The sequence below is a fragment of the Candoia aspera genome, chromosome 3 (genome assembly GCF_035149785.1).
Source record: "Candoia aspera isolate rCanAsp1 chromosome 3, rCanAsp1.hap2, whole genome shotgun sequence".
Classification (NCBI taxonomy): domain Eukaryota; kingdom Metazoa; phylum Chordata; class Lepidosauria; order Squamata; family Boidae; genus Candoia; species Candoia aspera.
The window spans coordinates 30,928,684-30,954,801 of record NC_086155.1 but is presented as its reverse complement, the minus strand read 5'-3'; the positions used below and the strand labels follow the sequence as shown (position 1 = coordinate 30,954,801).

Genomic DNA, 26,118 nt, shown 5'->3' with positions numbered 1-26,118 from the left:
TTTTCCCTCTGCCATAGGTAAATCTCATGGGTACCTGAAGAACATCTGGCATTTCTACTAGTCGAATTAGAAGATAATTTCGGTTCTCCCCCGCCCCCCCCCCCCGTGACAGCGCGGGACATCCCAACAAAAACACGTTTTGCTAAGACTACGGCCGGGAAGCCCCGCCCCTTCCAGCTATGCACGGGCTTCCCCACAGCGAGGCTATTCCCTGAGCTAGGCTCCCCTCCCCACCTCGTGGCCTCGCGCTCCCCCTGGCGGCAGAGCGACCATCCCTCGTCTTCCCACAATGCCCGTTTAGGTTGCTCTGCCGTGGTTGCCTCAGCTCCAAGATGGCGCAGGCGATATTCGAGGCGCTGGAAGGTATATCTCGGGGAGCCGGGTGGGTTGAGGCCTCGCGTCGGGGAAAGTCCATTAAAAAAAAGGCGCGGCTGTTCCATGCTGTGTGCCTCCCTCCCGCCGCTGCGGATGGGACGGGGGCTGAGAAGGCGGTGGGGCCGCCCTAAGCCAGCTCTGGGGTTGAGGGAGGGTTCCTGGAACAGCCGCTGAGCAGTGGCTGTCTTGGAGGAGTAGCCGCAGCATCCGGCGGTCTGCGGGCGCGGGTTTCTTTCTCCCGATAAGCCGCGGAGGAGCCAAATCTTGGCAGGGGGCGAAAAGCAGGCAGGCGGATGGGGTCCTGATGGAAGATTGTTCCCAAAGAGGGGATGGTGGCTTGGTCATTGCTACCACCGCTTCTGCAAGCTCCCCTCAAAGGGCAATTGTTGCTTTAATTTGTAAGAGTCCCTTTACCTCTAAGGGTGCCATTCTGGGTTCTTGAATAATGCAGCTGGTGTAACATCGCTACCATTTCCTGGAAGAATTAAAATTTCATCGTATGACATTTAATTCTGGGCACGTACATTTGTGAAGCTGCTGCCGCTAAGGTTATTTATTTTTTACAAATGCAAATGCAGTTGTTACTTGCAGTGGCAGTTCAAACTGCGAATGTTCCCTGGTTGCAAATTACGTCCCCTCCTCCTAACTGATGAAGTCTCGTCCATTTGTTGTCTCAGACTCCAAGATCCGCTCTTGTAAAAAATGAATGTTTGAGAAGAAAAATCCCTGATGAGTTAGATAGCAATGTATTTAATGCAGCACCCTGTCTACTTAGGCCAACTAGAATGTTCCCCATACATGTTTAATTTAAAAGATCATCTGTTGATGGTGGCTTACTTTACACATCCCAGTAACCACTAATGTGGTTAGTTTCGCTTCAGTCTCTACTGTTGTGTGAATGCACTCAGTAAAGTTGGTGCTGTAGTGAACTTGGCCATGGTGGCATCTACAGTTTAGCATAAATTATGAAACTTGTTAAATCTTGTGAAAGTGCTCTAAAGCAGCAATTGTCTGATGCTTATCTGGGAGAAACCCAAGGCTTTGTATGTTATGCTAAACCGTAACCACTACACCAAACTGGCTCTCAGACTTTAATTACTGAATAGCTATATTTGAGTCCAGTCCAGTGTGTCTTTAGTAGAATTTTATAGAGTGGTCTCCCTAAATTTGCTATTTATCTTTGTTGATTAATTTATCTTTACTAGTTTTGACAATTTATAATTTGCTATTAAGAATGCAAAACAAGGAATTGATTTAAAATGTTCAAGACATCAAGACTTAAAAGAGCCAGTTTGGTCTAGAGGTTAGGGCTCTGGGCTGGAGTCCAGGAGCCTGTGAGTTCTGGTCCCATGTTGGGCAGGAAAACCGTCTGGGTGACCTTGGGCTAGTCCCTCTCTCTCAGCCCAACTCACCTCACAGTGTTGTTGTGGGGGAAATAGGAAGAGGAAATACTAAGTATGTTCCTGACTTTGAGTTATTTATAAAAATAATAAAGGTGGGATAATAAATAAACAAATAAATAAACAGTGATTTCCTTTAATTATTATTTATTTACTAGGTCAAAATGCCCAGACCATTAGCCAGACAAATAGTTAGCCTGGTGTGACAAGTGAACTCAGCCATTGGCATGTGTTTTTTATAGTTTGATGTGGCATGTGATACCACAGCAGCAAAACAGTTGTTTGTAAGCTGTCATATCACAAGCCTTTCAGAAAAGCATGCCAAACTGAAAGCCCTTCAGCACTGTCTAAAAATTACTGGATCCCATACTCTGGGGTTTAGAACCCCCTTGTCACATTTAGGTTTGAAAGTTGGTTGTTCCATGTTCTGCAGCATGGAACCCAACACAGCCCATTGAGTAAATTAATACCAAAGGATAAATTGATACCTACTTATCCAAACAATGATTAGGACTGTGCAAAGCAGTCTTGTTTTGTTGACCTGCTTGGAGCTTTACTGAAGGAACAATTTGGTTTGAGGCCTGCCTCAACTTGAAAAAGCAAGACATATTACCTCGACACCTCCAATCTAAGAATTGAACTGTGCTGCTTTACTTTATTGGAAATCTTGTGTCTTCAGTAAGTGCCAGATGCATCTTTGAAGATTAGCATAGCCGTACTAATGATATTGGGCACAAGATATCCTCAAGCTGTTTCAAAATCTGCCTTATGATTTCTTTAAATTTTTCTTCCTTTTAAAAGAGGTTTGTAGGATTTTTTTCTGCCTAATTCTCAGGATACTTGAGGGTTTATTTTGATTTTCTTCCTCTGAGTTTAGTTCATTGTTTGAGTTAGCAGAGACTGCTGTTTCCACCAGCTTCCACCAACCACCTCCTATCACTGAAATTTCAGTGATAAATTCCATTTGATCAAATTGAAGGGCAATTGGCAGAAAAAACACAGAACTTTTCTGTATGGCACTAAGATACAATACATATGTATGATGTTTGCACAAAGCACTTTATCTGGTAGAATGGAAAATAACTGAGGTTCCTTGTTTCCAGAGTCTTCACCTTTTGTTTAGGGGTCACAGATAGCTGATAATGGTATGTTTGGTATATTCTGGGATTTAGAAATACTGATTAAATCATATGTACAGCACTTCAAGTGATTTGTAAAGTACTGTGACAAATTTGGTATCAGTTGAAAACTTGCATATTATCACATATGACTTATATAAGAATTTACAGTTCCTTTGCTACTTTAGTTAACCCAAATACAGTTTCATTCTGGGAGAGCATTTAGTTTAATTCAAACACATACATAATATTTGTACTAACACTGTGCTCAAGATGTTTTATTGGAGATGTTGAGAAAGAGCCTACATGCCTAGACAGATAGTTTATTTTGCTTTGTTTATGGAGAGGTGGAGGAGGAAGAAGAAGAGGGAGGAAGGAGTGGAATCTGGGATTGGTACTGCTGTCCTGTATTTATCTTTTTTTTATAATAATTTTTATTAAGTTTTACATTATACAGATAAAACTAATACAAACTACAAAAGATAAAAAATATAAGAAGAAAAAGAAAAATTAAGAAATAGAAAAAAAAAAAGGTGCAGAAAAAGAAAAAAAGAAAGAAAAAGAAGAAACTTCCCCCTTAGTCCCCAGCAAGTATATTTAATTTTAACAACTTAGCACCATCTCTTAAAATACAACCAACCATCTCTTCATCCCATATCCCACCCCATTCTCTATAAACAAATCTTTAAAGCCTCATCACTCCATCTTAATTACTGAAAGTCCATTAAGGGGTACCAGAAATAACAACGTAACTATTACAAACTATATCTAACAAAGCCACTTTAAATCCTTTTACATTTAAATCTCATTTTCTGTTTTAAAAAATCCCCCTGTCTCACTTCTTTAGATAAATAAAACCTTTAAAACATCATCATTGGTCTTAGTCAGCATAAATCCATTAAACATTACCAGAAATAGCAACCCATCTATTTTAACCTTGATCGAATAAACCAACTTTGTATTCTTTCCCCTTTCTCACACAAACTTTAATCCCCTCAGATAATACACAAGCATCTGCTTTCTTTTCATACTCTGTCTCTTCTCACAAAATCGTTGGCAACTTTAACAAGCCCCTTTTTTAGATCCAGTATAAAGAGGTTAATCATGTCACCCTTCATATTCTCACTGTCTCTTCTCACAGAGTTGTTGGCTACTTTAACAAGTCCCTTTTGTAAATCCAATATAAAAAGGCTATCCACAACACTCTTCTGGGTTAGTATTTGTATGTCTTTTTTAATTGTTAAAACTCAGCCAGTTTCATTTGTATATCCAGCAGTTCATCTTTTTTGTGTATCTACTGTTTCATCTTTTTCCATCTCTTTATAGGCTGTAGTTTTTAAATCCGCATTTAAATAAATTTCAGCTTTGTTCAGTGGAACTTTTTCCTCTTCCATGACACCATCTAGTTTATCTACAATAGCAGATATCTTTAAAATTATCTTCTGAGCCCAATAGTCATAAATGTCTCTCAATGAATCTATTGATGTATTCATTTCCTTCTTGTGCCCTCTAGTGACCAACCTTCAAAGTCATCAGTTTTTTTTCCCAAGATGTAAACATAGAAAGTTTCCCACGGGAAGGATTCTTATAATCAATTTCAAAGTCTTAATTCAAGTCCATCTGGACCCTTACTGCATTTAAAACTTTCTAAATCAACACTTTAATAACACTTTTGCTGCATATTACAAAACCTTAAACTCGTAATTAAAACTTTTTTTCTTAAAGGACTGAAGAAAAACACACCCAGTGAACACAATAAAACTTGCAATTCTGAAGATTCTCAATCTTTAAAAAGCAATTTAAAAAAAGTAAAATCCAATGTGATTAAGAAGTGAGGTTCAGCTGAACTCTGAGTCCATAAAGGCTACATTGAGGGCTTTGAGTCTGGTGGAATCCCATGACTCCCAGCTATTTGCAAGCTGACTGCAAAACCCTCAGTTTGTGCCATCTACTCACCAAAAACAGCTATTTTCATTTAATGCAGAATTGCATTCATATTTGTATATTGTATTGATTATCCTTTGAAGAGATATTCTGGTTAAGTTCTACATTAGCTGATATTCCATTATTTTTGGAGCTTGCTGCTGAAGGTAATACTGATCTTTTCACTTAGATAAATCATGACATAGGGTATTTCTAAATGGACTCTTCTTATAGCTGCTTCTCGAGCTATAAACAAAATACAAGCTCCTGCAGCTCGTCTTTGTTTTCCTCCTGAATGGGTTTTCTATTGTAATAATAAATATTATAAAAGTTGTATTGGATAAACTTGTGTTGATTCCATGAACCAGGCAAGGTGATTACAGAGTAAAAGTATTGTTGAGAAGGATCTACAATTTAGTATATTGTGTTGTCAGCTTGGTGTCTCCAAATGTTGGCCTACAATTCCTTCATTTTTCAATGAACATTTATTATAAGAGCTGGAGAATATAGGAATGTATAATATTAATGTACTAGTCACAAACTGAAAGTGTCCGTTCTGACAGATTTCTGGTGCACAGTAAACTGAATATATAAATAACTCACAGAAGCTCTTCCATTACGGAAGCATAGAGAACTGTAGATGTTAAGGTTTAACCAAGATCTGGCCTATGCACCCTTTTAAATGGGTTGTGACTCAGAGAGTAGGATATTAACGAAAATTCTGTCTTTTTATCCTGAAAAAGTAATTGGCAAGCAAGTCAAATAGCAAAAAAAAATTACAAAAATGGTTTGGTAATATTTATAACAGGAAAATTAAGGTTCAGAAGATAATTATTTAGAGAAAGTGAAAGCTGCCTTCCTAAATACTGTTATCAGGAACCTACTGTTTTGAAATTAAATGTGTATAGGGACAGGAAATAAAGATGCTTAAATCTTATTCTTTGAATAATGGCTAAATCCACATAAAGGGGAAGATAATGGGATTCTGATATTTTCTTTTGGTTCTTAAAATTAATGACATTATAGACTGCCATACCTTTCATTTCTTTCAGAAAACAGCTTAATTAACCTGGCTCTCTAACAGCAATCTTCTTGTACCTATTGATGGAATCTTCATGAGAATGCTTTATACTGGTTGATACGTTAAAATCATTGATATGATAGAGGATTGATATTTGAAAACTGAAATGTGAATGTTGCATGAGAGGGTATGATAATAGTATTCATTTATTAAGCACCTTTAACATGACATGGTACAGATCAAAAGAAAAACAAAACAATTATAAAATTACATCTAATAAAATTAATTCATAGCTTAACAACCAACCAGTAAAGATACTTGCAACTACAGCAAATCAAACACAACTACCATATATATCTAAAGGAAAGTCCTGCAGTACTAAAGAACACACATATATCCATAATTACTGTTAAACAAATACAGGATAAAATGACAGTAGGATAAAATAATTGGGCCTTGATCTAACCCACTAGTCAAAAAAGTCTTTAAACCCCTTTTAAAGGTCACCAAACTTTCACGTAGGTATAGGGAAAGAGAGAACACTGATTCCAGAGTTGCAAGGCCAGGTTCCTGAAAGCCCAAAGTGTGGGGATTGCCACCCTGGAACAAGGAAGAGAAAGAAGAGCCTGCCTAATGGAATGTAAAGAATAGGCAGTTTTGAGAGAGAAAAAAGGTGAACAAGTACTGGTGTGTGTGCATGCAGACAGTTGTAAACATAACCAATGGTTTGAACTGTGTTCTGGTTTGAATAAGTACTTGAGTAAGTAAAGAGCCCTACAGTGTAAGAAAACTGGAAATAACATGGAAGTTAATGTGCTGAAATACATTTATTACAGTCAATCTTGTCCACATATTTGTCCCTTGAAGGAATACAGATCTTCTGACTGCCATTTCTATCCCCTTCAGGAATGGATAATCAGACAGTGCTAGCTGTTCAGTCCTTGTTAGATGGCCAAGGAGGTGTTTCAGATCCATCATCACAGACAGTCAACACATCTTCCTCCATCCAGTCCATGGGTGAGTCTTTCATTGGGACTTCTGCTTTGTTGCTTGTTCTTGTGTTGTAATACTTGTGAATGTGTGGGTGTGTGTATCCAAGTATATGCACTACTGCTTTGTTTTTATAACCCATGTATTCAAACAGTTATATGATTCTTGGAACAATATTCAATACCACCATTTTATATTCAGTAGCTAGCAAAAAATGGTAAGGCCCAATAAGGATAACACTCCTTATTTGGTTTCATTCTCCCTATACCTTTATTTTTTTAACAGTTTTCCCAGGGCAGTTTGCAATAAATTAAGATGATATTTTAAAAACAGACACACACTAAAACAAAGAGAGTATATATACAAAAATAATAACGAATAACATTACTAAAAACTTCTATGTAGCACACCCAATTCAAATTTATTTATTTATTTATTTCTGCAATTTATATGTTACTCAATTCCAAAAAAAGCTCTGAGCAGTTTACAGTAATACAGATGCTAACATGGATATACTATAATACCTGCGGCAATAAAAAGATCATTGCCTAGTGTCAAGAAGACAATAAAACAGGCTCCAATGCATTTCAGAGTTAGAGGGTTACCACTGAGAAGGCCCATGCCCGAGAAATTACATGCCACACTCAAGCATCCTGTATGGATAGAATCATACCAGCTGGAGCTCTGTTCAGATACAATGGTCCTATACTGTGCAGGGCCTTAGAGGTTAATATTTGCCTCTTGAACTGGAATCAGAAATAAACCAAGATCAAGTGAAGATGGCATAAAGCTGGCCTAATTTGGTTATAACATCCAGTTCCAGTCAGTACTCTTGCTGCCGAATTTTGTGATGACTGAAGTTTCTGGATGGTTTTCAGGGGTGACCCAATGTATAATGGATTATGGCAATCTAGTTGAGAGATTAATAGAGCAGGGATTATTGATAGGAGACTGTATTTTAGTAGGATCATAGCTATTGTCCCAGCTTTGGCCAATGAAAGGCATTTTGTGCATCTGAGCCTGAGATGGATCTACTGTAGAAACATCTCCAGTCTACAAGTTTGATCATTAAGGGGAGTATAGCCCTTTCTGAAACAGGCTGATACTTACCACACCCACCTGCTGTCTCCAACCTCTTCGTGCTGTGTTCCCCCATCTCTGCCTTCTCTTCCTGCACCAGCTAAAAGGCTGCTGCTTCCTCCTTCTCTTTCTTTGGGAGTCTACTTTTATAACCCCCTCCCAATATTTACTTTTAAAGTAAAAATTAATAAAGCTACATTAAATCTTACTTAATAAAAAATAAAAAGTGGACCGTCCACTTTTGAAGTACAGCTCTCAGGCATAACAAATTCACATACCTATGCTTTAAGGGGACTGTGGCCCTTCCAAAACAGACCAAATATCAGTATCCTGGACTAAAAAACCATCCACTAATAGTAAGCTTCATTTTCTTGGTTCTCATCTAACCCATTATCACAGCTAGCCACTGACTTAGTATTTCCACTACATCATCTGGATTTGATAAAAAGGAAAGAGGGAACTGTCTATCTTCAACTGATCAATGATATTTGATTCTAAATCTTCAGATGATTTCAGTCAGCAGTTTCAGATAGAAGTTAAACATCATGGTGGATAATATAGAACGAAATGCTTTGAGGCTGAGCTAAAATCTCCTAGTACCACTGTCTGGAGATGGCCATCCAAGTATGGGTGAAGCCATCAAGCTGTTATATCAACATCTAACTGGATAGCCTCTCTAGAAGGATAACACGGTCTATGCCAAAGCTGCTGAAAGGTCCACTTGTCCTGGCTAATGAGCAACAGATGGGGTGGGGATGGGGGGTTTGCAGGAGGGCCTCCTCCCACTTCCCCATGCAAGCCCTCTGCCTACATGTCAGGTTGTTTTAAATACAGATTTAGCATTCTTTGGGTGATAAACCATGTTTAAAAATAGTCTAGGTGACAGCTGGGAGGAGTTTTATGGTGCAGTGGAAGTCTCCCTCCTGCTGCACGTGTAGCTCCTCTTCCACTGCCTGACACTTGATACTTGGATTGATCTGTTTTTGGAACCCAAGTCTCAACAGCTCCAAGACCTGGTGTATCCAAGGTGAGAGCAGTATGAGAAATCCAAATTATTTCCCTGCCCAAACTAGAATGGACTTGAAGGGCAGTGTCTGGAGACTGGAGTGGAGGTGTTGTGACTGCATCAGCTTAAAATAGCCATTGTGTCGCCCCCACTGCCCCCCGCCATTGGTCACTGAATGGTTGGTAAGGCACATCAGAGTGTACCCATGGTAAAATTGCTGTGATTTGTCACCTGCTTAAGTGTGAAAGCTCTATTTTAAAAGGAGAATAGCTAAGAATGACTTATGACTGCCTCACATGTGGGTTGGGAATGAGATGAAGGCAATTTCATGGGACTATGAAAGGAGAAAAAGTTGCAGAAGTATGTTTGTGCTGTGGCTAAATGCAAGTCATAAAAGGCCTTCTCTATGTTTCTTTCACAAGTATAGACAGAGAAATGCAGTTATCCTGTGAAGCGTAAACTTTGCTTCAGATGGGACTTGCTGTGAGAAAGATAAGCATTCTCCTAACTACAGCTTGACAATTCTTCAGTTAATAATTTCTTATCGCTTTGTTCTGCTGAAACTCTGCATCTTCTTGAGAGGAAGTCTTTCAGGTTAAATAAATAATTTTTCTCTCCCTGATTTCAGATGATGAAGATGTGTTTCTCTGTGGGAAATGTAAGAAGCAATTCAACTCATTGCCAGCATTCATGACTCATAAGCGGGAACAGTGTCAAGGCAGTGCCCCCTCACTGGCTACAGTCTCCCTGGCTACTAACAGTGTATATACGCCATCCATTACCTCAGTGCAGCAGGCTCAGACCACCAATCGTCAGGTAGAGATGCTGAATGCTTGGAGCTCTCTGTGGCTGGGTTGCCAGTTGCACTTAAGCATAGCTCTGTACTAAACATGCTAGTGTTTTCTCTTATATTGCAAGGTCAGCCTCAGTATGTGTAAAGCCTGTTAGTGGTTGTCATCCATTGCCTTGGAGGGAAGTTAGGTGACTGCAGTGACATGAAACAGAGGCAGTTGACTCAAGATGGGGATTGGCAGTGGAGACGGCTGATTTCATGCTGGTGTAGCTTCTAGAATGGGTGGGGTTAGGGTTAGGTTAAGTTTGGGAAGTCTACTGCAGTGTATCTGAAATAAAACACAGGATTTCCTCCTCTTTAATAACTGTTTGTCAGCTGAACAATGTTTTATCCATCATGCCATGCTACATAATTAATACTGAATTAGTTTGTTCACAAAATTTTGATTTTTATTACATCACTTCTAGCAGGGAGTGGTTGCACTGAATAGTAGTTTATTTTAGTTTGTTTCTATGTGGTCTTCAAGGTTTTTCTGAAAAATTTCTGCCTGATATCCAGTGTAAGATATTGTTTTAATCCATTTTGCCCAACAGATCTCTACATATATTACTGTTCCACCCTCTCCTTTGATCCAAACACTAGTCCAAGGGAATATCTTAGTGAGCGATGAGGTTTTGATGTCAGCCATGTCTGCGTTCACAACCCTGGACCAACCAATGTCCACAGTACAACCCACTGTGCAGGTAAATATTTTTCCCTGCCATTTAAAACACAAGCTCTGACAAATGGTATGTGCTATAAAAACAAAAAAATAATAGGCATATATTGGAAAAGAATGTTTTACTGTCCGATGACCACATACTGTATGCATAATATAATGTAGTAGGGCTGGGCAGCAGTCTAGACTCGAAGGGCAAAATGTAATTTGGAGCACAGGGTTGGTGCACACATAAATGAGTTGGAAATACCTTAGACCAAATATATATATTTTTCCAGGATTGTGTGGCACGATTTCCATAGTGTTGTCAAGAAATCTGCATGGATATTTGTATGGAATCACCAGGGGTTGACCTTGACTCGAGGCAGTTTTTACCTTCTTTGGTCCATAGTTCAATTTCTTTGATGCAATAATATTGTTATGTTGAAAAAGTAAGCTGATACATTTACTCCTTGGAAAAGGTCCCTATATAATTAAAACTGGATGAGGCTAATACTATGATTTGCATATGCCATCATACATAGACTTGATCATGACAGATTTATTTCACTAGTGTGCAGAAAAACATGGGTATTGAAATTGATCTTGGTTTAAGAAGGTTAGAACCTTGTTGGAAATATTGTTCATATTCATGGACCAAAGAGGAAAAGGAGGGAGGGAGGGAGGGAAGAAAGGCAGGCTAATTTCTCATTCTTTGTTTTTAGAGCAGCTTGAATATGCACCCTGGAGCAGGATACCTCTCTCAGCCCCCCCCACCCCCTCCACCCCCTCAGCCTCCCCCACCACCACCTCGAACCCTTGGAGTGCCAGGCCAGGCCAATGCAGGTAGCAGTGGAGTGACGGAAGTCTACAGTGCATCTACCTCCATGCCTGTGAATGGGACAGTAGAAATACAGAATCTGGGGATGCAGCCCTACCCACCTTTGGAGGTAAAAGTGGCTGCCTGTCTTAGTGATTATAGTCTCGCTTGTGAGATTACATGGTTTCACTGGCCTTTGTACAATGGTGCTGTCTCTGATTCTCTTCCACCTCAAACATTTGTTTGTTGGTTTTCAAATAGGGGCACAGCTAAATGCACAAGGTTGTATTATAACGAATGATAATTTTCTTCCTAAGGAAAATGATGATCCCAAAGGTGTCAAATAGTTCCCAGTTTCTGAGAGAAGGACATTTATTTATATCGTATAGAGATTGTCTAAATTGAGAGATTAGTAATATTTAAATATAATCTGCTGGGCCAAATATGATCAGAAGGAGAAACATCATATAGTGGTCTATAGGTGTGGTTGAAATTTGTCCATGGCCAATTTGAGTGCTTGATAAATCGAAAAGTAAGATAAAAGTATTTAACACAAATAAATAATGTGTCCTAAAATGCCAAAGCTAGGTCAGGTGTTAGAAAGTCTGGCTACCAAGAGATAGAGTTTATGGATTTGCTGTACAGTCTCAGTATTGAGACTGAATAAGACATTTCAGAAGGCCCTTACTCAGAAATTGTATTTTAATGACCATAACCATGCCAAGACTGTTTTCAGAGGTCACATTTGTTTTAGGACAAAGCTGTTAGTGGAGAGGAAAATAAGAACATGATGGAAACCATTTGAATGGGCAAAGCACCATTGGATCCTTTCCAGTGAAAAAACAAGTGGCAAAACCTTGCCTGTAGTTTTGGAGGGTGCACCTCCTAAAAGCCTAAGATAATATCCCGTAGGATTAACTTGGCTTGGGCAAACTGCTTTTCAGAAATATTCTCTGATCTTAAACATATATTCCTTTATTTGATTATAGCCTACTGCCAACTCAGAGAGCTGCTTTCAATCTCTCTCTAGGAATATCTCAAATCAGAGAATTGGCATCACTAAATCTTTTTGTTTGGTTTTGGACAGATTCTGGAATGGCTAAAGTTGTTTTAATTTGCTTACCCAATGAAACTGAATCCTGGAAGAAGCAGGACAACACAAAGTAATTAATCTTTTGAATTCAACTACCACGACATGTGGTGCTGGCTGCCAGCTTGGCTGGCTTCAAAAAAGAGTTGAACCAATTCATGGAAATCATGGGGATCAGTAGCTATTAGCACGATGGCAGTGTGATTGTCCCAGAAGGCCATCTGCTGGGAGACCAGTGGGCTTCCTTGTGCAGTTGGTTGGCTGCTGTGAGAACAGATTGCTGGACTAGATGGGCCAGAGTTCAATCCAGCAGGGCACTGCTTATGTTCTAATCTACTAGGGTAAAACTTAATGTTGTTTTTGCATGTCTCTGTGGTCAGTTTAGTTCCATTTTATATGTGGAAATTTAAATAGCAATCACACTGCAATGCTCTATATTGATGAGTTTATTTTTTCACAACTAAATTTCTATTGTAAATCATATAGGCTTGAGTAAAAATGTTTCATATTAAATGTGTAGCATTTTAAAATCTATAATTATAATGCATTATAATTGCATTAACAAACAGTGTACTTTGATTTAGTCTCAGCATGATGTGTGAACACATCTAGGGACAACATTCAGTGGTAACATAATGCTAAACTAAGGCTAAACTTTATGAGAATGAGCCTCACCTCTCTAGACCCATTTGCTTCTCTCTTCTCCTTTGATACAGCTACAAGAAAATTATAAGGTTTCCACTACCTATAGCTTAGCCCAGCCTTTACCTGTCCATATATCCTCCAGATACCTGGTTTTTCAATTCAATTCTCAGCAACAGCCATTCTGGCTGGTGAAGTCTGAAAGTTGATGTCCACATATCTGGAAGGTTTCCACATTTAGGAAGACTGGTTTAGCTTGTTATCTGAAACCTTACTGTAGTTAACCTTAATAATCAACTGGTACTGACTTTTTTTAACTAACTGTATTTAAGACTAACCAGAGTTTGTCACTGTTTATTCAATACAGCAAATTATGTTCAGTTAAAAACAGGAATAGCACCAGATTCTCTTTATGGCCATACCAAAAGATGATGCAAATGTGTAAACAATGCAGGAGTTTATAGTTTTCATCTGTAAGCAGCAGGACTTTGGTTTGCTTCCTACTTCCCAACTTTGAGTTGACAGTAGAAGCCAAGACAACCTATTTCTTTTCTATGTGATGGTATGAAAGTCATGGTTGTCAGAATACTGAATGAGTAATGATGGAGCTTTGAATTATTTATATTGTTCTGTCACTTTCAGATATGTTACCATCATTGATTTCTGTTTTAGGTGCCCAGCCAATGTGTGGAAAGCCCAGTGTACCCCTCCCCTCCAGTATATAGTCCAAGCAAGCAAAGCTTTAAGTCTAAAAGTCCTAATACTGCTGCTTCCTTGAATAATACATGTGGAGGAAATCTGACCAGTTTTGATTCTGCTTCCAAGAACCGTCGTTCCAAATCAGACAATAACCTGCTTGAAGGTAGGTCTTCTTGCTACTGGTTCTTGCTGTAGTCTATCTACATTTGAGTAACAGAGTCTGTTACAGAGCACTAACGTCCATGACATTGGAAGACTTGGGTGGCATATTGTAAGGGGAAGTCCATAATCCTCCAGATATTCCTGGACTGTGACTCTTGTACACCAGAGCCAACATGGCCCATAATAATCAAGGATGATAGATATGTAGTCCAAAACCATCTGGAAGGGCGTATAGCCCAAATAGTGGCTATTAGAATCCTGAGAACTAATTTATTTTGAAAACTATATTAAATTGCTAATGTATTATTATTATTTTATTAATGTATTATTTATTTATTATTATTATTATTTAATGTATTATTTCGGTAGCAAAATTGGAATAATAATAATAATAATAATAATAATAATACAACTCTGAAACATGTGAAACAGAAGGTTCGCATCTTTAGCTTCTAGGTGATGCACAAGCTGTCTTTATTTGGAAGATGTAATAAAACATGTAAAATATTTTTAGATGATATGGGAATATGAAACTTTGGTTTGTTATGTATTTCATAAAGTTCAGAAATATTCTGTGGCTATTGTGTTCTCATTATAAAGAAAGAACTAATAGCCATATGATCAAATGGACTGGTATAAGAAATAGAGAGTCTCATTTTGTTTCTATGTTCAGGTTGTATTCAGAGTGGGGTTTTGTTTTTCTTTGTCATTAACAAATGAGGTTGAATGGATGTTGCTGTACATTTACAAACTAGAAATCTGTGCCCTGTGTTGGTATTTGTTTGTTTGCAAGGAGCAAGCCACTAAGTTACTATGGTAACAAATCACTTTGGCAGGGTGAACAGGTCAAACTTAAGTATCCTCAGGTTGGGGTGTGAAAAGATGACCATATAAGGTAAAGCTGCTCATTGCCTGGACTAGCTACCAGAAAGGTTTTAGTTTTCGTTTTAGCCCAGCAGCAGCAGCAGCAGCTCATTCTCCCAGCTCCGCGTGTGAATGCATGAGCTTGTAAATAGGTTTATGTAAGAAGTTTTTGAGCCTATTCACCTATGGATATGGAAACTGCTTATGTTTTATGCTTTCTTTAAATATGTTTATTTTTATAGAAATGCCTAGTGTGTGTTTTTTCTGATCTCTTGAGCCAAATGCTTTCTAGCACTCTGCCACACTCTGAACCTAGGAAGCAACATTTAAACCTCAAGAAAGTTGTTTGTATGTTTGTCATTGTCAGTTCATATCACACACTATTGGAACATTGGTTCTTCATTAACCTTTTCAGGAAGCCGTATGCGTTCATTGTAATCCACTAAAATGAATTACTACAACATTGTAACCCACCAAAGCTGAGCTGTTATTCTGATGTTGTAGGAGATGTTGCAGTGCCCTTCCTTCTCATGACATCAGAATATGTGAGAAACCCAGTGTAGGTAGGAGAAGCCAATGTTGCAGTTCCTTCCCTTGCCAGGATTAACACAATCTGAATTAACGTGGTGTAAGAATGAGAGGTAAAGCAGGAAGTCCCATGATAACAGGGTAATGCAAATAGTGGGTTTACCATTCCTCCCACTTAAGGTCATTTTGTTGGATTTTTCCACTGTTTTCATTATGTTTTTCCCATAAAGCAATATACTCAAGATCCCTGCTGCAGTTCCATTCCTCAAAGTTTGTTCTAGCTTGATGGAGTCAGGACAAGCAAAAATCCACGGCAGGGTGGTCTTTTTGATGTAAATTCATGCTTGTTTTTTGCTGTTTGCATTTCAGGAAAGCCCAAGTCACCAAAACTGAAATGTACATACTGTGATAAAGCCTTTACCAAGAATTTTGATCTGCAGCAACATATCAGGAGGTAGTGTTGAGCTTCCAAAATTGGACAGAAGCAATGTCTAGTTGGACAGGCCAAGGACTTGATTGGATATTCTGAGCAACAATTGGAGCCATTCTAACTTGCTGGCAAGAGCTATGGAAAATAAAGCCATCTCTCTGCTTGGTCAGTGTGATCCCCCAAATGTTGAACACTGGTCTCTGTATGGTGTTTGTGTGAAACCTAATATTGGTCCTGATTGCTGAAGCACCAGGTCTTCCAGGGCCTCAAGTGATAACAAAGTTTTGCACATAATGTTAAGGCAGGATTTGTTTTATTATTATTGGACAAACCTGATTGACCCATAACTCTAAACTACAATAGGAGAGTGAGTGGGTTGTACCACTTTAGGCTACAGATGAGAGTTCATATGATTTCATGTTTCTCCATGCAAATTCCTGTCATATGGAAAAATACACCTCAAAAAGATGCCTTTTATCTATCCTCCCTGAAGTGGTAGGTTTTTTATGTGTAAGGAAATTTGCTTGTGAAGGAGCATTCCAATCATGCAAGTTCCTATCTATGTGCAGTTTGGAATGCAATTTCATTGGTAAGTAGTTATGAGCCAGCTGGAAAATTGTTCAGTATTAGAGGACAGCATAGAGAGTGTTAAAGTAAATGAAATACATAAATGATGGATTAACTTGCTCATTTGGAAGATGCTGTCTCATTCCTGAATGCTGAGAGAGGAAACATCCTAAAACAGACTGAAGCCACAACAGTGAAGATTGCAACTGAGTGCACTAGTAATATGTTTTCTCCTCTGTTGAGATACTCTGATTCCTATTCTCTGATATAGTGTCTATTTTTCCTTCAGTCATACCGGGGAGAAGCCATTCCAGTGCATTGTGTGTGGTCGAGCTTTTGCGCAAAAATCCAATGTGAAGAAGCACATGCAGACCCATAAGGTGTGGCCACCAGGAATTGGGTGTACCATCTCTCGGAGCTCTGTCACTGTGCAAGTCATGCAACTCAACCCCAACCAGCAGGAGGATGAGGAAAATGCAGGTGCATTATTAACTGCTTGGATGGCCAATCATATGAACCTGCTTCACACCAAACCTCTAAATAATAGTGCTTCTGCCTGTCTTTCTGTTTTATAGATCTTAATACTGGAAGGGTTAGAAAAATAACTTTGGCGTACTGGTGGCTTAAGCGTGTATTAGCATATGAATGTATACATCAGATATACAATTGCCACGATCCTGTTCAGTCATAGCCTTTCATTCAACATTCTTCCATATTCTTGTTACTCTTAATCCTTTTTTAAAATTATTATCCACTCGTGGAACCTACAATACTGAATTTTCCCCCTCTATGGACTAAACTTAAAAATAAATGTATATTGAAACTCTATCATCTATCCTCAGCAAGAGAGTAGGTGAAGGGATATTGTAACTCTGCATTATCTGAATGACCCTTCAAATATAATTGCTTTGCATTAGACAGGCCTTCCCCATCTGAAAGTGATGCTGGCTGGTAATTATGAGAATTGAAGTCTCCATCAGTTTGGAAAGCCTGCATTAGATATATTCCTGAAACAGAACCTGTGTGTCTAGTACTTGGGTGTATGATATCACTAACTTCCTAAATATCTCTGCTATTGGTCCTGGATGATCATAAGGAATTATGGATAATGATCAATACACACCAAGCCTTTTGTATATTCTGTGAATGTGACTGGTTGGGCTAAGATTGTTTCCTGAGTTGTACATATCAACTAGTTGATAGGCAGTGAGAAGATTGGGAAGGGCATGCCCATTTTCGAAAACTGTATAGAAGGCTACAGTTGGGCTCACCAAGGCAAAAGCCTGAACTTACATGACAAAACAAGCCTGAAAGTGCAGAATGACCTTAGCTGGTGGAGAATATTTGGTCCGAGAAGCTGCATTGTCAGGCATATCCCTCCAATACTGGAGATACTATGTAACATTCATGATAGGAGTTTCTCTCATTTTAAAGTGAAAGAGCATTAGTTTTATCCTCAGTCATGATAAAAAAGAAAAATGCAAAGGCACACAAAGAAGGAAATCTAATTTCCACAGCTTTGCATCTTGGAAAAATGGTTCGTAATTTGAGAAGAGCAGTTCTATTTTGCTGATCTTGTTTGTAATCTGTTCAAAATGCTTCTTTCCCTTGGAATGCTTGAAGCTGAAACGAATGTTTCTGTGTTCTGTATCTTTTCTTTTTAGGCTTAAACCAGGCTCCAAGAAGCAGTCCTCCACAGCCTCAAGTCATGCCTCCTGGGGAGGAACATGATGCTGCAAAGTTGGAAGCCAAGCAAGTGGTCTTGATAGACAGTTCTTATCAGTGCCAGTTCTGTCCCAGCAAATTTAATACATATTTCCAGCTGAAATCACACATGACTCAGCATAAACATGAACAGGTAGATGGTTTGTCATGAGGTGGCTTCCTTCTGCCATACTTAGCTCTTTACCACTTTTCCATGATCTGCAGAAAAATGCATGCATACGTCCAAATTTGCACAATCTATATAGGTCACAAAACTCAGGTGCAAAATGTTAGCTATTTTGCCAACTTTTTTTTTGCTTTACCATAGTTTAGAACATAAAATTATGCTCTATTACAGGGTAATCTTCTGTTTAATTTAGTTGGCTACTCACTGATTGACAAAGGCTCTCTGATCCTAGGTATGGAAATAGTGATGCTATATATGCAAAGTGTATGTTTTTAACAACTGATCTTTGGGTCCAGCATAAGAATATGCTCCTGTGGATATTTTCATTCATTAGTAGAAATATGTGCTGACTAGATAACAACACAATGTGTTCTAGGTAACAACACAAGCAATTCAACAGAATCTAAATCACAGATCCCTGATAGTTGAGACATATTTTTCAGTTACACAACCTTGATGTTTTTTTTTCCACTGTGTAAGAACCATAAAATTCCATTTTTGTGTGCATGCATCACTATTCTGGGCATATTCAGTAAGTCAGAGCTCAGAATGTATGCTTTGCTTGCAGAACATTCTAGTTTTCATTCTTGGAATTTCTAAGGAGAGAGAGCGAGAACAAAAATTCTGCTCAAAATTCTAGACAGCCGTTGCTAGTGTAGATTATATTCTGAGATAGATGGTATCAGCCCATATCAGGGATCTTCTTATATTCCTTACTGGAAGGAGACAAATCTAAATTAGCAATTCCATGCAGTGTAACCTCCGCATGGAAGTAGTTTTGTATTTTTTCTGCATAAGGAATGATTAAATGGTCCATTGCTAACCTCCAAGAGAGGCTGATTGGAAGAAGAGAAGAGTAATTCATTTAGACAATGAATTACTCTTCTCCTCTTCCAATCAGCCTTCTCTGTGGACGGGTGCATCGATCTCACAAGAGTCTTTAATTACTTTTATAAATTTAATTCTGAGAGTACAGTACAGTTTGCTTGCTTTTGGTGGCACAGAATAAGGCTGGTCTAAATTCTCTTTTCTTACCATTAATGTGCAGGTTTACAAATGCGTTGTGAAAAGTTGTGCGCAGACATTTCAAAAGCTGGACTCTTTCTTAGAGCATATCAAGAACCACCAGGAAGAGCTGAGCTATCGCTGCCACCTCTGCAGCAAGGACTACCCTTCTCTGTATGAATTGGGTGTCCACCAATATTCCCACAACTTGCTCCCTCAACACAGCCCCAAGAAGGACATGGCAGTTTACAAGTATGGTAGCATTGCAAAGAGTAATTTCTTTAGTCTGTGTTTGGGGAAAAAGAATGAAAAATGGGATTCAAACTTGATGTATCGTCAGGCCAATCATTTAAACTGCAGTTGGAAGAGCGGTCAGTGTTGTGGATTAGCTGTTGAATGATTTGGTACTTGGTTTTCATTGACTTGGTTAAAAAAAAAGTAACAAAATCAGACCCCACTATGACAGCATAGTTTGCTGGGTTAAGAAAATATGTCAGAATTAGAGTTTTGTACAAGGTAGAAGCAGAAATTTATAATCTGTTGACTGGAATTCCATTTATTTGTCTGAGTACCTTCAAATGTTCCATAAGTTTCTGAAGACCTGGCTCTATTCCCAAGCCTGGGCAGGTGGCCTCAAAATCCAATAAATCAGTGAATTAATTAATAAAATTTTAGTGCTGCAGTCTTAGCCCTTTGAGGTAGTCCAGACAAGAAGCACAAACAGGAATACTAGCTCTGTCTTTATTGTAAGGTTACATTAACAAAATCTTGCAAGCCTGAAAGTATTTCTCCCTTCCTTTCCTTTTACTTTCCAGAAGGGAGAAGGAGGGCTTCGTCTGAAACTTTTCCCACGCCCTCCCTCCTTCTATGGGCTGAGATATCTTTTACACACCGGTTGTCCAGTCTGTGGCTCTCCCTCCTGTCTCCCAAGGTCATTCCCACATACCATTACATATAGCTTGGATATTAGGTTTTGAAGTTTCTGGGCTAATGACAAACCACGTTATGCGTATTTATGTAGGGAGTATCTTTTATATTCATGGTATACTTGGGGTATAAGGTGAACAAGTTTTTATCCCTCCTCATAATCCATTCTATAAACTTTCATTCTTTTTAAGAGAAATGCAGGTAAATCAGGCAATTTGGAACTATAGATTCCAGGCAGTTATTTAGTTATTTATTTTTAAGCCTGTATTTCCTTCAAGGATCTGTAAGTGTTTTTCTCTTTGACAATATTTCTGCAAATGCATATGTGTAAGGAAACTGAAGGCTAGCCTGCAGACTTCAGCCATACTAATGCATTCTTTCTTTCTTTAGGTGTGTCAAATGTGTAAATAAATATTCCACACCAGAAGCCCTGGAGCATCACTTACAGACAGCAACACACAACTTCCCCTGTCCTCATTGTCAGAAGGTGGGCAGATAGTCTTAATAGACTTGACTTTCTGGAGAGAGAAGTGATTCTATGATTTTATCACCTAGTACAGCAAAATTTTGTCCATCTATTCATTCATGTTTATTTCATAGTTTGCTCTGAGAGTGTTTAGACTTGCCCAAGACCGCTTATGTAATGACACAATTTGCATAGTGGATGCACACTAATGTCCAATTGACTTGTGCCATCTGTAGTACAGAGGGTGCTATTGGAGTGTTACTACCTGAGTTCTCACAGTTATTCTCTTTCATTCACAGCATAATTTCTGTCCGGTGGCTCATTCCCTGATGCAGGAACTAACCATGCAGTATTTTTTTAAAGCCTACTTGATCTATATTAGTAAAGGCTTTTTCTCTTCTATACGGGAGTTTTACGGTGTAGATTTGTTGTACATACCCATTTCCTTAGGGAAGGGGTGGATAACTTGTGGACCCTGGACCAGATAGAGCCCTTGTGGACCTCAGAGCTTCCGTCTAGCCATTATTGCTGAAAAGCAATGCTAGTATCCTGCTATCTATTGGTATCTATTTCTTGAGCCAAGAAATAGATGAAAACCATAAAACAAGCCCTAAAACAAAGCTTTTTGCATTGAAAAGTGAAGAGAATCCTGAAACTTCCCAAAATTCAGCCCTGCCCACATATGTGATATGACCCCCATTCACTTTTTAGCCTCAGTCTCCCAAAAAATATTAAGTGCAGCGCGTAGCCAGAAAATAGCGGCCCCTCCTGGTCTGACTGATAAGAGTTACTACCCTTCTAAATGACCTTGCTCTTAGCCAACAGTTTAGTGACATTGCTTTCTTTTTGCAGGTGTTTCCCTGTGAGAGGTACTTGCGAAGGCATCTCCCTACACATGGAGGAGGAGGCAAATTTAAGTGCCAGATCTGCAAAAAATTCTTCCGCCGAGAACACTACCTCAAACTACATGCTCACATTCATTCGGGTAAGAAATGGCAGAAACCTGTTTCTAATCTGTTGAACTTATGTATTCATGTTCTAAGGGTTCTCCTGTCATCATCTTCAGTGGTGGTTGATACCTTACATTCCTTGGATTTTGCATCCCTATTTGAATAATTGAGTTCACTTATCAATCTTCTTAATTTCTGTCTGATGGAGCACTCTTTGATTGGAACTAGGCCTTTTGAATACATGTTAAGCATACAAGCATCTACTAGAACCAATACATTACATCAGGGACAGGAAAGATCTTGGGGAACTGATCCCAGTTCTGATGACTCATGTTTCCATAACCCAGGAATAGAAAATGACTTATTAGAATACTTTTTAACCAAACTCAGTGTTTGCCTTTTTTTCTGAATTATGTCTCTCTCCTGTGCAGGTGAAAAGCCTTTTAAGTGTTCAGTATGTGACTCAGCCTTCAACAGGAAAGATAAACTCAAACGGCATATGCTGATACATGAGCCTTTCAAGAAATATAAATGTCCATTCTCGTAAGTATCAGATAGCCCACAGCAGCACTAGCTTCATAGTCAGCAGAGGATTGCCTGGGTTTTGGAAAATAAGATGACACAAATAAGTAGCAGCCTTTTCAGCAAGCACATACAGAAGAGATGGAATTGTCTTCCTATTTTTATTGACTCTGGGAATTGGCTAAGTCAGAAGTTCCCAAGCTTTCTTGGTTCACAGCACCCCTAGTGGTTCCCAACCTGTGTGCTGTGGCATTCTCACTAACAGCTTTGTTTATTAACTAGTAAAATATCCCATGGTTCCCCTGTGCACAGTTTGGGAACAGTGGGGCTAAGTGTTTTGTACCGTGGTTACTTGTTTAAAACAAAGCTATGGTCACACTTTGAGTTATTATTCATTATAAATCAGTTTTGAAATGAAAGGCGGACAAAGAGGAGAAAAATGGTGGTTGATACGGGTGGGCCATGCTGTTGTAAGACGCTTCCAGATGACACTATCTCACGTCATTTGGCACTTAATCATGCACCTGTGGGTTTTTCAGTAATCTCATTTAAACCTACCATCCCAAAGATCTCATTATCTTGAAAATACTACTTCTGCTAAGTTCTGTTTTATCTCACTTCTCTACCTCCCTCCCGCCAGCTTTATTGGGCTACATTGACTTTCTTGCATTCTTCAATAAAGTAGCATGGTAGAAATAATCTTGCTTGGAAGTGGATTGTTCAATCTGATAGTCTTTTAGTCCCTTCCACCTCTTTAATTAAGGAATAGTATGCAGTTCTTTTTTGTTGTAGTACTGTTTTTTCATAGGGTGATTTTCAAAAAGCATTGTGAAGGAGAAACAGAACAAGAATTTCCATCACTGTGTAGGCACTTCTTTCTTGCAGTAGAAGAGAATATAAGTAGCTTAGGGTTGAACTGTAGGGTTCTTGGTGCTCTCTTTCATTACCAGACTAGGTGACATTATCAGCATGAGGGAAAGTAGCAAGCTACTACAGGTAGTCCTCATTTAGTGACTGTCTCATTTAGCAACTGTTCACAGTTACGACGGTGATGAAAAAGTAACTTTACGACCAATCCTCACATTTATGACCTTCACAGGTCTGTAAAGCAAAGGAAAGCTGAAGTAAGATCATAAGCACAGTTGTGGTTTCACTTAGCAACACTTAATGATTGAGTTGCCAGTCCCACTTGTGGTTGCTGAACAAGAACTACCTGTATATATAAAACAGCCAGAAAATCCCACTCGCCCTCATGCTGATGATGTTACATGGCCTGGTAATAATACATGTGCAAGAAAACAACCAAGCTCAGAACTCAACACTTCTTTCTTCCTATAGCAAGGAGTTTGATCATTTAACTTGCAAGTTGCTCCTGTTAAGATGAATAACATTGTGTTAGTGAAATGGAATTATATATGCTGAGATGGGTGGCCATACAAATCTTTTAATAAATAAATATTCTTAGAAGTTCCTTTCTGCATTGCTTATTTTTATTTTGTTGTTGCAGAAATCATACAGGCTGCAGTAAGGAGTTCAACAGGCCAGACAAATTGAAAGCTCATATTTTGTCCCATTCAGGTATATGGAATTATTGCTTTGGTTCTGATCAGTGCTGGAAGTAATCGTAATTAAAGTATTGAATGTTAATAAAGCACTTGGATTTTGTTTCTCAACTTCAGTGAAGAGTGGAAGCAGTACAACTCAGCCTTGAGGATTTATGTTTTCCCTTTTGAGCTTTGAATAAGATGAATCTAATTCTATCTACCATTAGGACTCAATTAACCATTCCACATTGAATTGTTTTGCTGGGATCTATTCACAAAAGCCAAGATAGCAAAACCCTCAATAAATTATACCTATTTAGAGTAGTTGAGTTTTCATGGCTTCCTGTGCAAAATATTGTTTATATCACCAATTGTACCATGTAATTATATACAGTTTTATATAAAATTGATGTAGAGTGGTTAAGAAAGTGTGCCATAAAGTTTTAGGTTCAAATCTCACTTCACCCACACATTTTTTTAAATTGGGTTTAAATGAGGCCTACAGGAACTCTTTATATCTAAGCTGTTTGTTGCATTCTTTCTTTTCTAGGTATGAAGATCCACAAGTGCCAGTATTGTAACAAAGCCTTCAGCCGGCGAGCTCACATGATGGAACATCAGCGTTCTCACACTGGCAACTATAAGTATCGTTGCCCTACATGTAGCAAAGGTTTTACCCGCCAGAAGTACATGAAGGACCACAAATGTAGGCTGAACTCATCAAAGGATAAAGAGTTACCAGTCAGAAAATCCCAGAAGAAGTGGGGGGCACGTGGGCGGAAAGTGGGACTTCCTCTTTCAGCTCAGTTGGCTTTGACGGAACTCAAAGACAGTACAGGTGGAGACAGCCCTCAGAAAAGTGGTCCTAATAAAGAACAGTTTTCTGAACCTGACACTGTTCTATCCATTGTGGTTGGCAGGTCAGCAGCAAATTCAGACAGTGGCAACTCTGGCCAGCGTATTGGCATCTCATCCAACCTTGCTCTGGCAGAATTGCAGCCTGGCTCGGAGAGTCCATGTGCCATGCTGGCAGTCCCTGTTTACATCCAGGCTACTGACTAATTGACTAATACTATGCTGTGTCCATTTAGTAGGAGGGAAGATTGCTGTGTTTACCAATACAAAAGAACTGCGGAGAGTGAGAAATGACTGGTGGTGTATGTGCATAAACGTTTGGTTTCAGTGATGCAGAGAACATTCTTAAAGAAACGTGTTACAAAGTGAAGTTACTCCTCTCCTTCTCTGGATGAATTAATCTGAAGAAGCTGTTAAAAACAAATGGGAATAGCTATATTCTTTTCATTTAAAGATAGTCAGTGCTTAAATATTCACTCAAGTTCTTGAATCTTGATGGAACCAGAATCTAGATCACCGCAACATTTTTCACATTTCTTTATTTGATTTAATGTTATTGTTTCTACTAGACCCCATTCAGGAGCACTTGCAGCAAACAGTGATGACACCAGAGTGACGTGATGTGCAAGATGATGTTATTGTGCAAATGTTGCCATTACATACTTGCATCCTGATTTCTGACGCAAGTATATAACTTGTGGCATTTGCATGATGATGTCATCACTCATAGCTTGTTATTTGCTCCGCTGTGCACACCTGTGACCCTATTAATGGTTCTGTCTAAACTCTACATTGCCCTGTCCACTTTCAAGATGAAAGTTTATTCATAATGTGATCCTTTGGGAACTTCACAGACTTTCTCATAAATATATCTTCTACCTTTTCCCTTTCTCAGGATATATTGGAAAGGGAAATTGTATACAAACACAGTAGACAAGTTAAAGCTCGAGCTTTCCCCCCTGAACTTTCTCAGATTTGTTGATAATGAGCAGCAGCTTTGGAAGGAAATACATCTGAGTATTTGATTTTGAAATGGGGGAGTATCACAGGCATCTGGATTCCAAAGAGATATGGGAAACTTTCAAGAGTGGAGGACAGCTAAATATGCACATGCTAAGAAAGAGCTGGGAATGGGGGGATAAAGAAGGGAGGAAAGGCCAGTATGGACAGTAACCGTGTTCATGCTCTTTTCCATTCCTAATTGTTTAACACCACAGTTATTCATTATATTTAAGAAGGGAGTTTTCTAAGGCAGTGTTTCTCAATCTCATGCTGGCTGGGGAATTCTGGGAGTTGAAATCCACACATCTTAAAGTTGCTGAGGTTGAGAAACACTGCTCTAAGGTATTTCACCAGTGGGCTCGGATTGACAGTTCACTTGTGGAGTGGCGGTAGCTTGATCTGATTGTGCCTCAAGACCACTTATTTGATAGAGGGAAACAACTAGTAGTGAAGGATAGCCTCCTAGATGAGGACCATCTTCCTGGACCTGAACAAGTAGTTGCTCTGGGTTTATTAAAGACCAAATTGATACATTAACAGGTATGGTTGGTATTAATTTATTCAATGAGAGTGTTGTATTGGTAGCAATGGGCTCCTTGTAGTGCTGATGTTACATTTTATGTAATTTTTTTCCAAGATGTGCTGCAGATATGCTATCCAAATCCAACTGTTCTTGAGTGTATGCTATCCATAGGCTTCTGGGAAACATGCATTCTGTGACACTACAGGTTGTTAAATCCTTGAGTCAGAA

The 26,118-nt window shown here is 38.9% G+C and overlaps 1 protein-coding gene across 1 annotated transcript; it reads left to right on the top strand.

Moving 5' to 3' along the window:
• Positions 1-233: 233 nt before the first annotated feature.
• Positions 234-26,118, top strand: ZNF341 (zinc finger protein 341). The gene is made up of 15 exons (XM_063297223.1): positions 234-363; positions 6,744-6,854; positions 9,542-9,729; positions 10,300-10,449; positions 11,129-11,353; positions 13,628-13,817; positions 15,578-15,662; positions 16,495-16,685; positions 17,870-18,063; positions 19,145-19,353; positions 20,419-20,515; positions 21,347-21,479; positions 21,876-21,987; positions 23,474-23,544; positions 24,061-26,118. The coding sequence occupies exons 1-15, from the start codon at positions 333-335 to the stop codon at positions 24,570-24,572; spliced, it is 2,499 nt and encodes an 832-aa protein (XP_063153293.1). The 5' UTR covers positions 234-332; the 3' UTR covers positions 24,573-26,118.